This window comes from Ostrea edulis, chromosome 5 (assembly GCF_947568905.1).
Source record: "Ostrea edulis chromosome 5, xbOstEdul1.1, whole genome shotgun sequence".
Lineage (NCBI taxonomy): Eukaryota > Metazoa > Mollusca > Bivalvia > Ostreida > Ostreidae > Ostrea > Ostrea edulis.
In genome coordinates this window covers 16,539,938-16,553,450 of record NC_079168.1, presented here as the reverse complement: position 1 = coordinate 16,553,450, position 13,513 = coordinate 16,539,938, and the positions used below count along the sequence as shown (strand labels likewise).

Sequence of the window (13,513 nt, the reverse complement as noted above, 5' to 3'; positions counted from 1 at the left end):
TTGTTTGTAAGGCCCATAATTACAACTGTGTGTTAAACGAACTTGGGATTAATCCTATCTGTACTTCTATTACTATTAAATGATGCAATTCTTCAAAACATCTAATATCCCAGTCAATAGGATGGATGAATGTGAGTTACCGTACTTATACTGAATTCCTAAACTTCACAAAAATCTTTACCAAGAAAGATACCTTGCTGGATCCTGTAAAACGTACTGTACCACAACATATGACAGACGTGTAAATCAAATGTGGATTCTAAGACAGTCTAAAGAACTTATAGTAAATTTGAAATCGCAAAACCTTTCTCAAATCAACAACAGGAAAACGTATGACTTTACACGACCATTCCTCACGATAAATACACCTTTTCACATCACAGACAGTTGCTTCTTCAACAAAAATGGACAAAGAAAATATTCATATCTAGTCGTCCATTAATATTACATGTACTTTATTAAACGGCACTCTGATTCCACGCACAAGTCCTCTGAAGTTGCAATAAAAATAAGTTCCTCATTGACAATATCTTCATAGTCTTTAGTGATCAGGTCTTCCAACAGTCTGTTGTAATCTTCATGGGCACAAGTTGTGTTCTTTTGATAGCTGACCTGTTTTTATATTCTTATGAAGTAGAGTTTATTCAAAAGCTTCTACATGAGAAGAAACAATATCTTGCTATAGCCTTCAACTCGACATTTAGATATATCGACAACTTTTATCTATCAACAATAACCGTTTTCATTCATGTCAATTCGATAGATCCCTGTGAACTTGAAATAAGGACCACAGCGTTTTCAACATCTGCTCCGTACTCAGATATTTGATTGACAATAAATATCAACGCCAAACTAAAAACTCAATTTTATTACAAACAGGATGATTTCAGCTTTTCTATCGACAGCTTTCCATATTTATGTAGCAATATTCCATTATCATGTTTGACTGTTTTATTATACATGTGCTTTGTTGATTTGCCTTGTTTTATACAAATGTAGGTAATAGTTGATTTGGTCAATATTCAAAAATAGAAATACACTAAAATAACATGGAAATTATAACATTTAATTTCTTTTTGTAGTTTTGATTAAATGCTGCGAATCATTTTTACAAAGTGCAGTGCCATATTGGAGATAATGATTCCGTCCATTCTTGTTTTTCTTGGTACTAATAAATAAAAGTGTTCCCTATATGTATTGCCTTTCGGGATAACTTGTTTACATTGAGACGGGAAACCTGCAGATCAACATGCAATTGAACGTGATGAATGAATGCTTTTTGTGGAGTTTCAGGGAAAAGCTGAGATTTTCTACTTCAATCTCATAATTTGTACTGTTTCGTTGATGAAATGTTAATTCCCCACAGGATTTAAAGAGAGGTCCTGGTCAAGTTTCTTGTTCTCTATTCCTCATATTGTATAGACACCTTCGATATCTGCAACACCTCCCTCGAAAAGAGGTCCTTAGTTTTACACGAGATTGTACAGCAAGAATCAATTGAACTTTATCGTCAAACCATTTACTTGCACAATGAAGACTGTGATGCTTATTGATCAAAACTTAGTTGTATAAACTTTAGGTAAGTTTAACTCACAGTCCATGTCTAGTTAACGTTATGTATGTTTAATAGTCAATTGTAACTAACACACCAGAGGTGAGATCAGGTGCCTAAGCATCCCCACCGTGAGTCCTATATATTGATCAAATAAACGGAGTCGTCCATAGTCGAAATAAGTATGTAAAGAACGGTCGGACAATTGGTATGAAACACGTCAATGACAGGTTGTATTACCAAACTATATCATTCTGTTAACCAGAGATAGAATGACAAATTACTGACTTTAAACAAGGCTATCGAAACCTCTATAAAATCAACGTATGTGTTAGTAGCCTGTCTCGATTTAGAAATTAATCAAATGCAGAACATGGTCTCACGTATCAAATAAGCACTGTATGCGATGCGCAGAAACTTGTTCTGCGTATGATCAGTTTTTTAAATTGATGTAGGATACTTACAAACAAATTGATGTTAATGGGATTTCAACAGTCTCATTTAAAGTCAACATTTCGCAAATTCTTTCGTCGGTATAATGATCTGGTTTGTCGATACAACCTATCGTTGGGTCAAATGCTGTCTGACTTCTTTCATACCAAATGTTAGGCCGTTCTTGGCACACTGATTTTGACTTCGGATAACTCCGTTTACCTGATCAAGATATAGGGCTCACGGCTGGTGTGACCGGTTAACAGGGGATCCTTACTCCTCCTGGGCACCTGATACCACCTTTGGTATTTCTAGGAGTCCGTATTTTTCCAACTCTCTATTTGTATTCTTTATGGAAGTTATAAGATTATTCTTTCTTCGTTATCGTCACCTTTCCATGCAGTAGGGTATAGTTTTTAATTTCATGTATTTCGTAATATCCCAGTATGTGCATTTTATGCATGTGCTTCCATCTTACTTGGTTACTGGTGAGATATTACAATAAAATGTTTACAATACATTTGAAAATGTTTCTTAAACTTCAAAATTATTTAACCTGATCATCATATACATTTTCATCAGCATCATTTACATCATCAACAGCATTCAATATCATATGTGATACACTGTTTAGTGTCTCGTGTTACCCATCACATGTTTAAGTTCGGATATATTGTTTTACTCTGGTCCGTCCGTCAGTCTGCCATCACACTTTCTCCTTGCTCTTCAAACCCCTGTTTTATTTTAAGTAGAAACATTAACCCATTGATCTTTTGGAATATGTTTTATGGTGTCCTTTAGATGTACTATAAGATTTTGCAATTTTCACCTTCGAGTCCAATTAGAAGTTGAAATTTTTCTACAAAAACCTGGTTCCCAGAACTCCTCTTAAATTATTCGCATCGACAGGGGATGCTTACTCCTCCTAGGCACATGATCCCACTTCTGGTGTGACAAGGGGTCCGTGTTTGCCAAACTATCTATTTTGTACTGCTTATGGGATTTATGAGATCGATCACTGTTCGTTATCTTCACCTTTCATTTAGAAGATGATTGGTGGTGTCTTTTAAATGTGCTATAAGTTTTCGAAATTTTTATTTTCACGGGCCAAATGGAGGGGGGGGGGTGTCAAAAACAAAACCTCCTAATTCTCAAGACACCTCTTACATTTAGCAGTAGCCAAATAATATATCATTGGTTGTGTCCTAAAGATCTTCAATAAGGTTTCAGAATTTTCATTTTCACCCTGGGGACAATTGGAGGTTGAAAAACGACGTTTTGTCTATAGATTTATGCTGTAGTTTTTGGACTCTCTTTTTTCTCTCCTTGAGGGGCACACGGGAGGAAAAACGACGAACAAACACCTGATGTTCAGCGCATTGCAACAAAAATATATTTGCTTTAAGGGTTGGAATCTCAACCATTTTAAGATACATGAACAATCAAATAACCATGGGAGTTGGGGTGACCCCAGGACACTTGCTCATCAGAATACTCAAAGCATTTTGATATTTGCAGCAGGAATATATATGGTTTAGGTGGCAGGACCTCAATCGTTTTAAATATATTTCAAGATCGGGATGACCCCAGGGTACTTGCCCAACGGTATACGGTTGACATATGCAGCAAGAATATATATAGTATATGGTATGTTATATGGTAACTATTGTGGCTTCTTTGCTAATTACACTAGTACGACGGAGAGAATATTCAAAAGCAAACACTTGCGTGCGGGTATTACTATCTTATGACAGCATCTAGGTGTTTTTTTACTGCATTGTTATAAAGATCTCTTTGAGACTAAGGCATTTACAGCTGTGTGGTCACTTTCGGACATGTGATTAAAAGCAGGCGGTTCTCTAAACCAATAGTTGTGAGAGAATATGATCCGTGCAAAGTACAGTTCGCAATTGATGAGATGTCACGACAGGACCGGTAATCTCTCCCCAGTACAAAGAAAAACCTCAAATTGACAGAGTTCCACTCGTCACTACATATCTTCTCGCCCTCGAGAACCTCAACGGTATTCTGTGAAGACAATTGCCCATTCTATATGCCAACAAACGAATAGCTGATGTTTCCAAGGAAACTGGTGTCCTTAAGACGCCCCAGAAACCTGAAGGACATGGTAGTAAGGACTAGACTGGATAACCCTGTACTGAAATGAGATTTCAAAATATGCCCAGATCTCAGATGTCAATTATAGCTCGTACATCGAGGATTTTAGCAGTCCTATCACAGGTCGCAGTTATGAAATATTAGGAAACTTTTCCTGAAAAACTAATAATTGCATTTATCACATCAGTCAACGGCCACCGGTCCTCTGTCAGAACAAAGAAAGATTTCCCAGTAACTACACATTTCAATGATAACAATGACTGATGGAATGGCATGACAGTAGTGGTTATTGACCATGACCCAAGTTGGTCAGACACTGAAAGAAAGCAGAAGGAAAACTTCTGGATGCACAGGTTGAATTCATTCGAACCTCAAGGCATCAACAAACCTACTGATGAATACGGGTTAAACCTTTGCCAGACTATGAACTTCATCTACGCCTACTCGTCTGATTATGTCCCTAACACTAGTACTACATATTTCATATATATAACATATTTTTCAATTTTTTGCTATCTTAAATCTCTGTTTACGGATTGCTTGATTGTATATTGTTTTACGTCTCTCTCGAGAATATTTCACTCATATGGAGACGTCACCACTGCCGGTGTTTACAGAATCATCCTTTTTTGACAATGACCTCTATCTGACATTATGTGTAAACTCCATTTTTAAGCTGTCGTGATTTTATGTATATCTAAGGTCTTCCGTCTTCATCGGAAGACCTTCTTATTCTTCGGTTTCTTTTTCTCTATTATTTTATTATTTTTCTGTTATTTTTTTTTCCTTACTCGATTACTCAAAAACGTATGGACGGATTTTCATGAAATTTTCAGGAATGGTAGATATTGGTCTAGCTTAGAGAAAATTTTAGTTTGTGGTCATGACATCACTTCCGGTACGAGATATCTCGTTGTCCAGAGCTTTGCTTCGAAACACTCAAGATAGGGGCTGAAATTTTCAGCGATTGTAGATGAGATATATCTATGCTCATGTTTAAAAGAATTTCATTGATATCGGTCAAAGGGCCTCGAAGCTCGCCTCGGTCCGAAACTTTAATTTAAAATGCGCCCGATTTTTTCGCACGTTTTAAATTATATCTCTTAACTCGTAAATATTTTGTTAAGATATGTATGACAAAAGTTGTACAGTTTATTAAGATCTTTCGACCAATATCAAGAAATACACCCGTGGGCGTCATGGTTCGACTAAACTGTCGAATTTATGTTACAATCAATAACTTTTTTCTCGAGAAACTTTTAATAAGACATGTCGAATAAAAGTTGTTCAGTTTTGCAAGATCTAACTAATGATGTCAAAAATAGGCCTGCAAGCGTCATGGCGTGCCCGACTATGCAGTCGATTTTGTATCGTAATTAATAACATTGATAACTTTTTTCTCCGGAAACTTTTGACAAGAGATATTGAACAAAAGTTGTTCAATTTTTCAAGCTTTAGCCAACGATATCAAGAAATAGGCCAGCAGGTCTCATTGCTCGCCTGATCAGTCGGATTTTTCTCGCAATCAATAACTTGATAACTTTTGACAACTGCAGCGGATACAGAATATATGGCAGCACGAATCATCACTCGTATCAAGAGAAGTGATCATATAACTCCAGTGCTGATTTCTTTACAATGGCTTCCTATTGACAGGCGCAGCCAATACAAAATTATCCTCTACGCATACAAGGTGATTCAGAAGATGGCACCAAAATACTTGGAGGAGGTGATCACTGTTTACCAACCGAATCGTTCCCTAGGATCTGAAAATTCACCGACATTAGTTAGACCTAGATGTCGAACCTCCGCATATGGAAACAGGCGCTTGGATGTGGCAGCAGCTACACTCTGGAACTCTCTGCCTGATACCCTCCGCCGTTGTCAGAATTTGAACACTTTTAAAAAACATTTAAAAACACATCTTTTTAGACTCGCATATTATTAGTATTATAGGTGGTTAAATCTTTATGGTTTCTTCACCATCATTTTAACATGACTATTTCAAGTGTATATTCATTTCAACTATTGTATTTTATATTATTTGATTGTACGGCGTGGGCCTTTTTTATGCATATCATGTTTTAGATTTTGGTAATTTTACTTCACATTATTGATGTTTTTCTAGCATTGTTTTGATATTATCTGTCTTAATGCTATTATAATTTCCTTTTACTACGTTTATAACATGCTCTGTCATTTTTATTGTGTGCAGCGCTTTAGAGTGGTTATTTATAGTCATATAGGGCACTATATAAATAAATATTATTATTATTATTATAAGACATATAGAACAAAAGTTGTTCAGTTTTGCAAGATCTTTAAAAAAATATCAAGAAAAAAGGCCCAAGGGCCTCATGGCCTGAACAGTCGGATTATTTTCACAATCAATAACGTTTATCTCGAGAAACTTTTGATAAAACATGTAGAACAAAAGTTGTCCAGTTTTGCCAGATCTTTCGAACGATATCAAGAAAAAGGTCCACGGGCCCGATAGCTTGCCTGAACAGTCCAATTGATGTCACAATCAATAACTTTTATCTCGAGAATTTTTTATAAGATACATGTATATAGAACAAAAGCTGTTCAGTTTTGCAAGAGATCTTTCGAATAATAACAATAAAAAGGCCTGCGGACCTCGTGGCCTGCCTGAACAGTCCGAATGGTGTCACAATCAATGACTTTTATCTCGAGAAGCTTATGAATATTGATTACAAGGTGTTCAGCTGAGGAAGATCTATGTATTAACATAAAGAAACAGGCCCGCTGGCCTCCTGGCTCGCTTGAACAGTAGAATTAGAAATTTATAAATCATATCTCTTGCGTGTTTATCGTTCTATTTTTTAAAGAATTTAGGTGCTTATTCTTTTCATGTATAGTTGATATTCATTAACTGAATTATCCCAAGATCTTATCTCAACAGAAATCGGACGGAAGACCTACTCGTTGCTCGCAACGAAATCGTGTCTAGTTTATTGTTATTTTTATTTTGCACAGCTACCAAATACATGATCAGTGCGGGAATGTCTGATGTTGATTTGACCTCCTAGTGTTTTTTTTTTTTTAGTTGGTCCACATTGTTTATTTATCTATTCTTTTTCTAAATATTTTTATTTATTTATTATTAGATACTTCATATGTTTTATTTATACTAGTATTTCTTTTATTATTCATTCATTAATATTTTTATTTTCTATAATTTATTTATGAATCCTTAAGCACAGTAACTATAGAATCTCATCGGCAAAGAGTTAACCTTGATATTTATGAACATAAGTCGTTAACTCGTTTAAGTCTATTACTACTACACGCATTGTGGATCAGTTCTATGTACGAATAGGACATGTCCTAATTCACTTCATACTTAACATTGATTGCAAGCCTAACAACCAAATATATGTAGTCTGTGATGTAAATACGTTTGTATATTTAGTGTAGTTTTAGTGCTAGGTATATTTTTCTGTGGTTTTTGTTATTCTTTGTTAATATTAGTCATATTATGTAAACCTTTGCGTCCGTCCTGAACAAGGGACAGGTCGCCCCAAAAATTTGACAATCTGGTTGTTCACGTATATCTATCTATCTATATATATATCGTTGAGTAAATTATTAAACTATTTGTCAATAGGATCACACACACACACACACACACACACACACACACACACACACCCGTCCGTCCTTTTCCGTTACAGAAAAAAAAGAAGAGCAACGAAAGAAAGAATCTTGAATTACTTCAAGTCATTTCTATTGTAAGCCAATTGATTCAAAAATAGTATGTGTTTCCAATTGTTTACATGCCTTTTCTATTCCCAGTGAATGGGAGGACATGTTAACTAATGTTATACTCTTGATTCAAACGCTTCATACAATTTAACCAATGTTTTCATTTTGAAAAATCAGGGGTTATTCAAGTTACATACCATTTCCTGAAATGTATCTTAATGTCGTCTTTGCGTGTACAATCCCTACTCGGAAATTGTGAACATAACTAATATGTTTTGGAGCCGTCATCTTGTATAAGGAATTCCATTCTGATTCAGCTGTTTCCCAACCAGTTTCTTTCGTCCAGATGATTTTGGTGGAATCAACATTGTTCGGATCGTCAGGGTTGTTTAAAACTTCCGTATTTCCGATTTTTAGAGAGCACATATTGTCCACGATATGAGCATATTCTTGCACTAAAAGCAATAGATTTTTTTCTATCATTGGTACAAAGAACATAAGCCATGATTAGACAATTTAATAATATTCTCTGCCTTGAGTAAACATTTTCTTTACAAATGAAAACAATGTGAACTCACTTATTTCACAATGACGTCCTGTAAATCCTGTGGTACAATTACAGTTGCTTGCGAGTTGGTCGGGGCATTCTCCGGGATAGCATCTTGTGCTGTCTTTTCGCCATGAGCACGCCTCTTTAGAGAGATTGAGAGTACACAGTAGAAAGTTGGTTATTTTCGTATTTCAAACTTGGGTCATTTTATCAGTGCCAAAATTATTCTGTCTCTGTTATAGCTTAATCTATTTTAATTTTATATATTCATTCGTTTCTTCATTTTTATCTAATGGTTCTACAACGTATTAAGGGAAACAGTCTTTTCGTGCGCGTACATACTTCTAGAATAAAATGTACAAAAACGTCATACATCATGGAACTGCCCCTTTTAAAATTATATCTTGGTTCTGCGGTAACACATTACCCTTCGGATATGAAATTTAAAGTTGAACCGAATAGTGGGTTTCCCTATATATTGATATCTTTCATCTGATACTAGCAATTACACTCTAAGTGGGGTGAAAATATTTAAAGGGACTGGGTCATGTTTTTGGAAGACAAAAAATCATTTTATATGTGAAAACATTGAAAATACATTTTAACCTTGAAGGGACATGGACACCATTTGAACTGAAAACTTTCAAATATTTTTTTCTATTTTTTTTTTTAAATGTTGACAATGCCAAACTAAGGTATTTCTAATGGTCAGCATAAATTTTGATGTCAGTTGTCGAGCTACAAGAGAGATACAACGCTCACAATACAAGGCTCGTGTCGTGTTTCTGTTTAGGCCTACATTTCGGTTAAACGATTTTTTTTTCAAATTACAAGTTTATTCTGAACACAATTCAACAGTTTCTAGTGTTTTCACATTTCATTTTGTTTTAAACATGATATTTTCTATTATAAAAGCAATCTATATGTAAACAAAAACATGGCACGAGCCTTGTTTACATAACAAGAAATTGTGAGTGCTGTTTCTCACTTGTAACTCAACAACTGACACTCTTCTTGCTGACCATTACAAATACCTTAGTAAAACATTGTAAACCATAAATATATCATACATTGTTGCTACTGAAAGTTGCCTAATGATCTCCCCTGATATAAAACAAAATACTGTAAGATTTAAAAACAGAGAACAAAGTGTAAAAACATATATACAATACAACCCAAAAGTTGGCGTTCAAAAACAAAATGCCCAAGAGAACAAAGTGTAAAAATGCTCGGTGAGCATCGGGGAAGGTGGGTGGGTTAATAATTTGGCAAGAAATTTCTACAAGCTCCACTGATAACAATGATCAAGTGACGCTAACTTTTTGTCACGTGACCAAAACATAGGGGTCAGGCTAAAACCATGTAAAACACCTAAAATAAACATCACACTCTACGAACGCGATTACATAAAACTTATTATTTTACAATAATGTTATATTTTTCGTACATCCTTTTCTGCCATTCCTAAGTTTGCATTTAGATTTTATACAGTATCAGCAAACTTAAAGATAGATACTGTGTACTAAGTTTGGCCCCACCCTGGGGTCAGAACCCCTACCCCGGGGATCATCAAATTTACAATTTGGGTAAAGGACTACCTGCTCTTTCTAAATATCCATTTAGTTTCAATTTAGTATCAACAACACTAAAGAAGATGTTATTTAAGTGTTATACACATAAACATTATATATTATGTTTGGCCCCACCCTGGGGTCAAAACCCCTACCCCGTGAATCATAAAATTTACAATTTTGGTAAAGGACTACCTGCTCTTTCTAAATATCCATTTAGTTTCAATTTAGTATCAATAACACTAAAGAAGATGTTATTTAAGTGTTTTACATATAAACACCATATAGTAAGTTTGGCCCCGCCCTGAGGTCAAAACCCCTACCCCAGGGATCATGAAATTTACAACTTTGGTGGAGGCTTTCCTGCTCTACATCACTAGGCATTTAATTTTTCTTACACATTTGTGGTTGTAGAGAAGAAGATTTTTGAAAATTGGTCAATTCTGGGAAGTTTTTGCTCCGCCCCCAAGGCCCCCAGGAGTGCAGGAATCCTGCAATTTACAATTTATGTTTCCCTTGCTCCAAATATGTTTCATACCAAATTTCAAAAGAATTGGAATGATAGTTATCAAGAAGAAATTAAAAATGTCTATTGTTCACACATTTAATAACTGACCATTTTGGACCCACCCTGACACCAAAACCCTTACCCCTGGGATCATCAAATTTACAATTTTTGGTAAAGACTACCCGTTTTTTTTTCTAAATATCTATTTAGTTTCAATTTAGTATCAATAACACTAAAGGAGATGCATGTTATTTGAGTGTTTTACATATAAACACTATATACCAAGTTTGGCCATACCCTCGGGGTCAGAACCTCTACCCCGGGGATGATGCAAGTTACAATTTTGGTATAGGCCTTCCTGTTCTACATCACTATGTATTTAGTTTTTCTTACACGTGTGCGGTTGTAGAGAAGAAGATTGTTGAAAATTGGTCAATTTTGGGCAGTTTTTGCCCCGCCCATAGGACCCCAGGGATGCTGGAGTCCTGAAATTTATAATTTATGTCCCCCTTGTCGCAAACATGCTTCATGCCAAATATGAACAAAATTGGACAGGTAGTTATCAAGAAGAAGTTAAAAATGTTCAATTGTTAACGCACGACGCACATCGCACGACGAACGACGACGGACGACAACCATTTGCAATAGGTCACCTGAGTTTACTCAGGTGACCTAAAAATGGAAAAAGAAAATTCGAAAATTTTCAGTTCAAATCGTCCCCATGCCACTTTAACTCTGTGTTATGTAAACAGGTAAACAAGACTTGAATCTTGCTTTGGTTTACAAACTAGTGAAATTGGAAGCATCCTAATTTTGCCAAGACACAAAACTAACTTTTAACAGCACATTTTACCTAAAGAATACTTGAAATGTGAAAATATACCATAAACTTAGACAAATAACAATACTTTTTTCAAAACTTTGTAAATAATAAAACTTACCTCAATCTTCGTTTACATCACAAATAATAAACTCTCTATATAATGACCTATCATAATGTACAGGTGTTAACCTTACCGTATTTTTCGTTAAACACATTAGACCGTAGATTTTGATCATTAAAAGCGAAAAACAAAATTTGTAGAAAATCGAGAATCTATCCCTGCGACGCTTGACGCCGACATGCTTTAGAAGAGCGTTTGCGCCTCGTGAAAAGTATGCTGGCATGAAGCGTTGCTGTTGTTTTCAATAAATTAAACCTATTTTTATATTTACATTTTACTTTCATTTCTATAACATATTCCCAGTCGTTAAACTAGTCGTACTATATTGATTAAGATTCATATTACATTGTTCATCATAAGGAAATTGCTATAATTTATCGAAGGTAAAAACATTGGAAACGTAAATATTTTTAATATTCAATGAGATACAATAATGTAACATACTTACTTTGACACAATTTATCAGCACTTGGTTTTCTAGTGTACGCCACCCAGTATAGTTCAGGTTTCACCTCACCTTCACACCTGACGCACCTGTTGTTTGCTAGACTTGTGCAATGGTTTTCATGACAGTGGTCAATATCAGGACAAGCTATGTCACGGGAAGAATACACAAATTGTTACAATATTACAATCAAAAGAAAGTTTAACTTTTCAGGCACACGAATTAAAGTCTTACCGGTACATTTAGGACCATCATCATAGAAATAGTTCGGTTCTGGGTGAGGTCGTCTACAAGAGCAGACATTGGGGCTAATGCATCGTCCATGACTAATGACTCTTTTTCTCTCCAGTTTGTTGTTAATGATGTACCTGGCAGCATGACATGCCCCAACCTTGGTAATTTTTCCGTTACATACAGCTGAGGTTAATGTGAAAAGTAAAATATAATCGCAATTATACATAATTTGTGTGTGTATGTGTGTGTGTGTGTGTGTGTGTGTGTGTGTGTGTGTATGTGTGTGTGTGTGAATGTTTACGTTGATTCGCCAAGTCTATTGCGTTTATTCGCAATCTTATTTTGTCTTTAAAAATGCAAAACATATTACGTTTCATGGCAAAATATATAGTGTTTGAACGCATTTTGTTCAACAAAGTTGGAATTATTTTTTTTATCATTACGTTTGATAGCAAAACTAACGTTTCGAAAATTTACAATAAGCTTCCGCATTATTGACTTTTCAAAATTAAATTCACCAGTAACTTTACCGTTTGAGCAGCTCCACATATCGTCATAATATGATGAATAACCGTTTGCACATCTCAGTTTGTATTTTGTCACATCTCTTGAAGAACAAAGTCATAATTTCAGTTATTCGGAATTTACTCGAATGTCTTCATCAAAACTTTATCTTTTCCCTCCCATTGACGCTGCTAACTTGCATTTGAGTTTCATTATTCACTAAGATTTGGGATATCTTCAAATTCATATATGAAATATATAATTCAAATTACATCGGTCGCGGTAGCTGCAATAATATAGCCCTCTCCGATTTAGTTTTTTATTCTGACGTTTTCTGGAGGATCTTTGTATCATGGGGCAAAACATATTTATGTTTTTCTGCCACCCACAAATAAAACCATATCCGTTAAAAAGATAAAATATGTTATTTATTAAGTATAAATGATAACAAATAAACATGAATAAAAAAAACCCAGCTGCCTGGTATATGAAAGTTACACAATATGCAATGAATAAAACATCCCACCAGGCCAACACTCCAAACAATGAAAAGGGGTTGACTATTGTTACATTATACACTAAATTGGTAAGATCGGTAAAGTTGGCTACTAGTAACCAGCTACTAGTAACTGGCTACTTAAAAAGAGAAAAGTTGGCTACTAGTAGCCAGCTTCTTGAACCAGGAAAAGTTAGCTACTAGTAGCCAGTTACTAGTAGCCAGCTACTAAAAGTAAGAAAAGTTAGCTACTCGTAGCCAGTTACTACAAAATATAAAAGTTATAATTACTGATAGATCGCTACCAGATAAAGGTTAATGAGTTTGAAAATTATTATCTATCAGATTTATTTCTAAAGAGGACAAGGAGTCCTATGAAATTTCATGCTCAATTATCCCCAATTACATAACGTTGCAATGCAAAATACGAATA

The 13,513-nt window shown here is 35.1% G+C and overlaps 1 protein-coding gene across 1 annotated transcript in view; it reads right to left on the bottom strand.

Annotated features, from left to right (window-relative positions):
- Positions 1 to 12,629, bottom strand: part of LOC125651304 (uncharacterized) — a 43,622-nt gene extending 30,993 nt beyond the window's left edge. Inside the window, exons 1-5 of the mRNA XM_048879876.2 lie at positions 12,611 to 12,629; positions 12,081 to 12,263; positions 11,850 to 11,993; positions 8,407 to 8,520; positions 8,026 to 8,283 (exon numbers count right to left, since the gene is read on the bottom strand). Of these exons, the coding sequence (XP_048735833.2) occupies positions 8,026 to 8,283; positions 8,407 to 8,520; positions 11,850 to 11,993; positions 12,081 to 12,263; positions 12,611 to 12,629 (718 nt within the window). The remainder of the gene's footprint in view (positions 1 to 8,025; positions 8,284 to 8,406; positions 8,521 to 11,849; positions 11,994 to 12,080; positions 12,264 to 12,610) is intronic.
- Between the last annotated feature and the right edge of the window lie 884 nt (positions 12,630 to 13,513).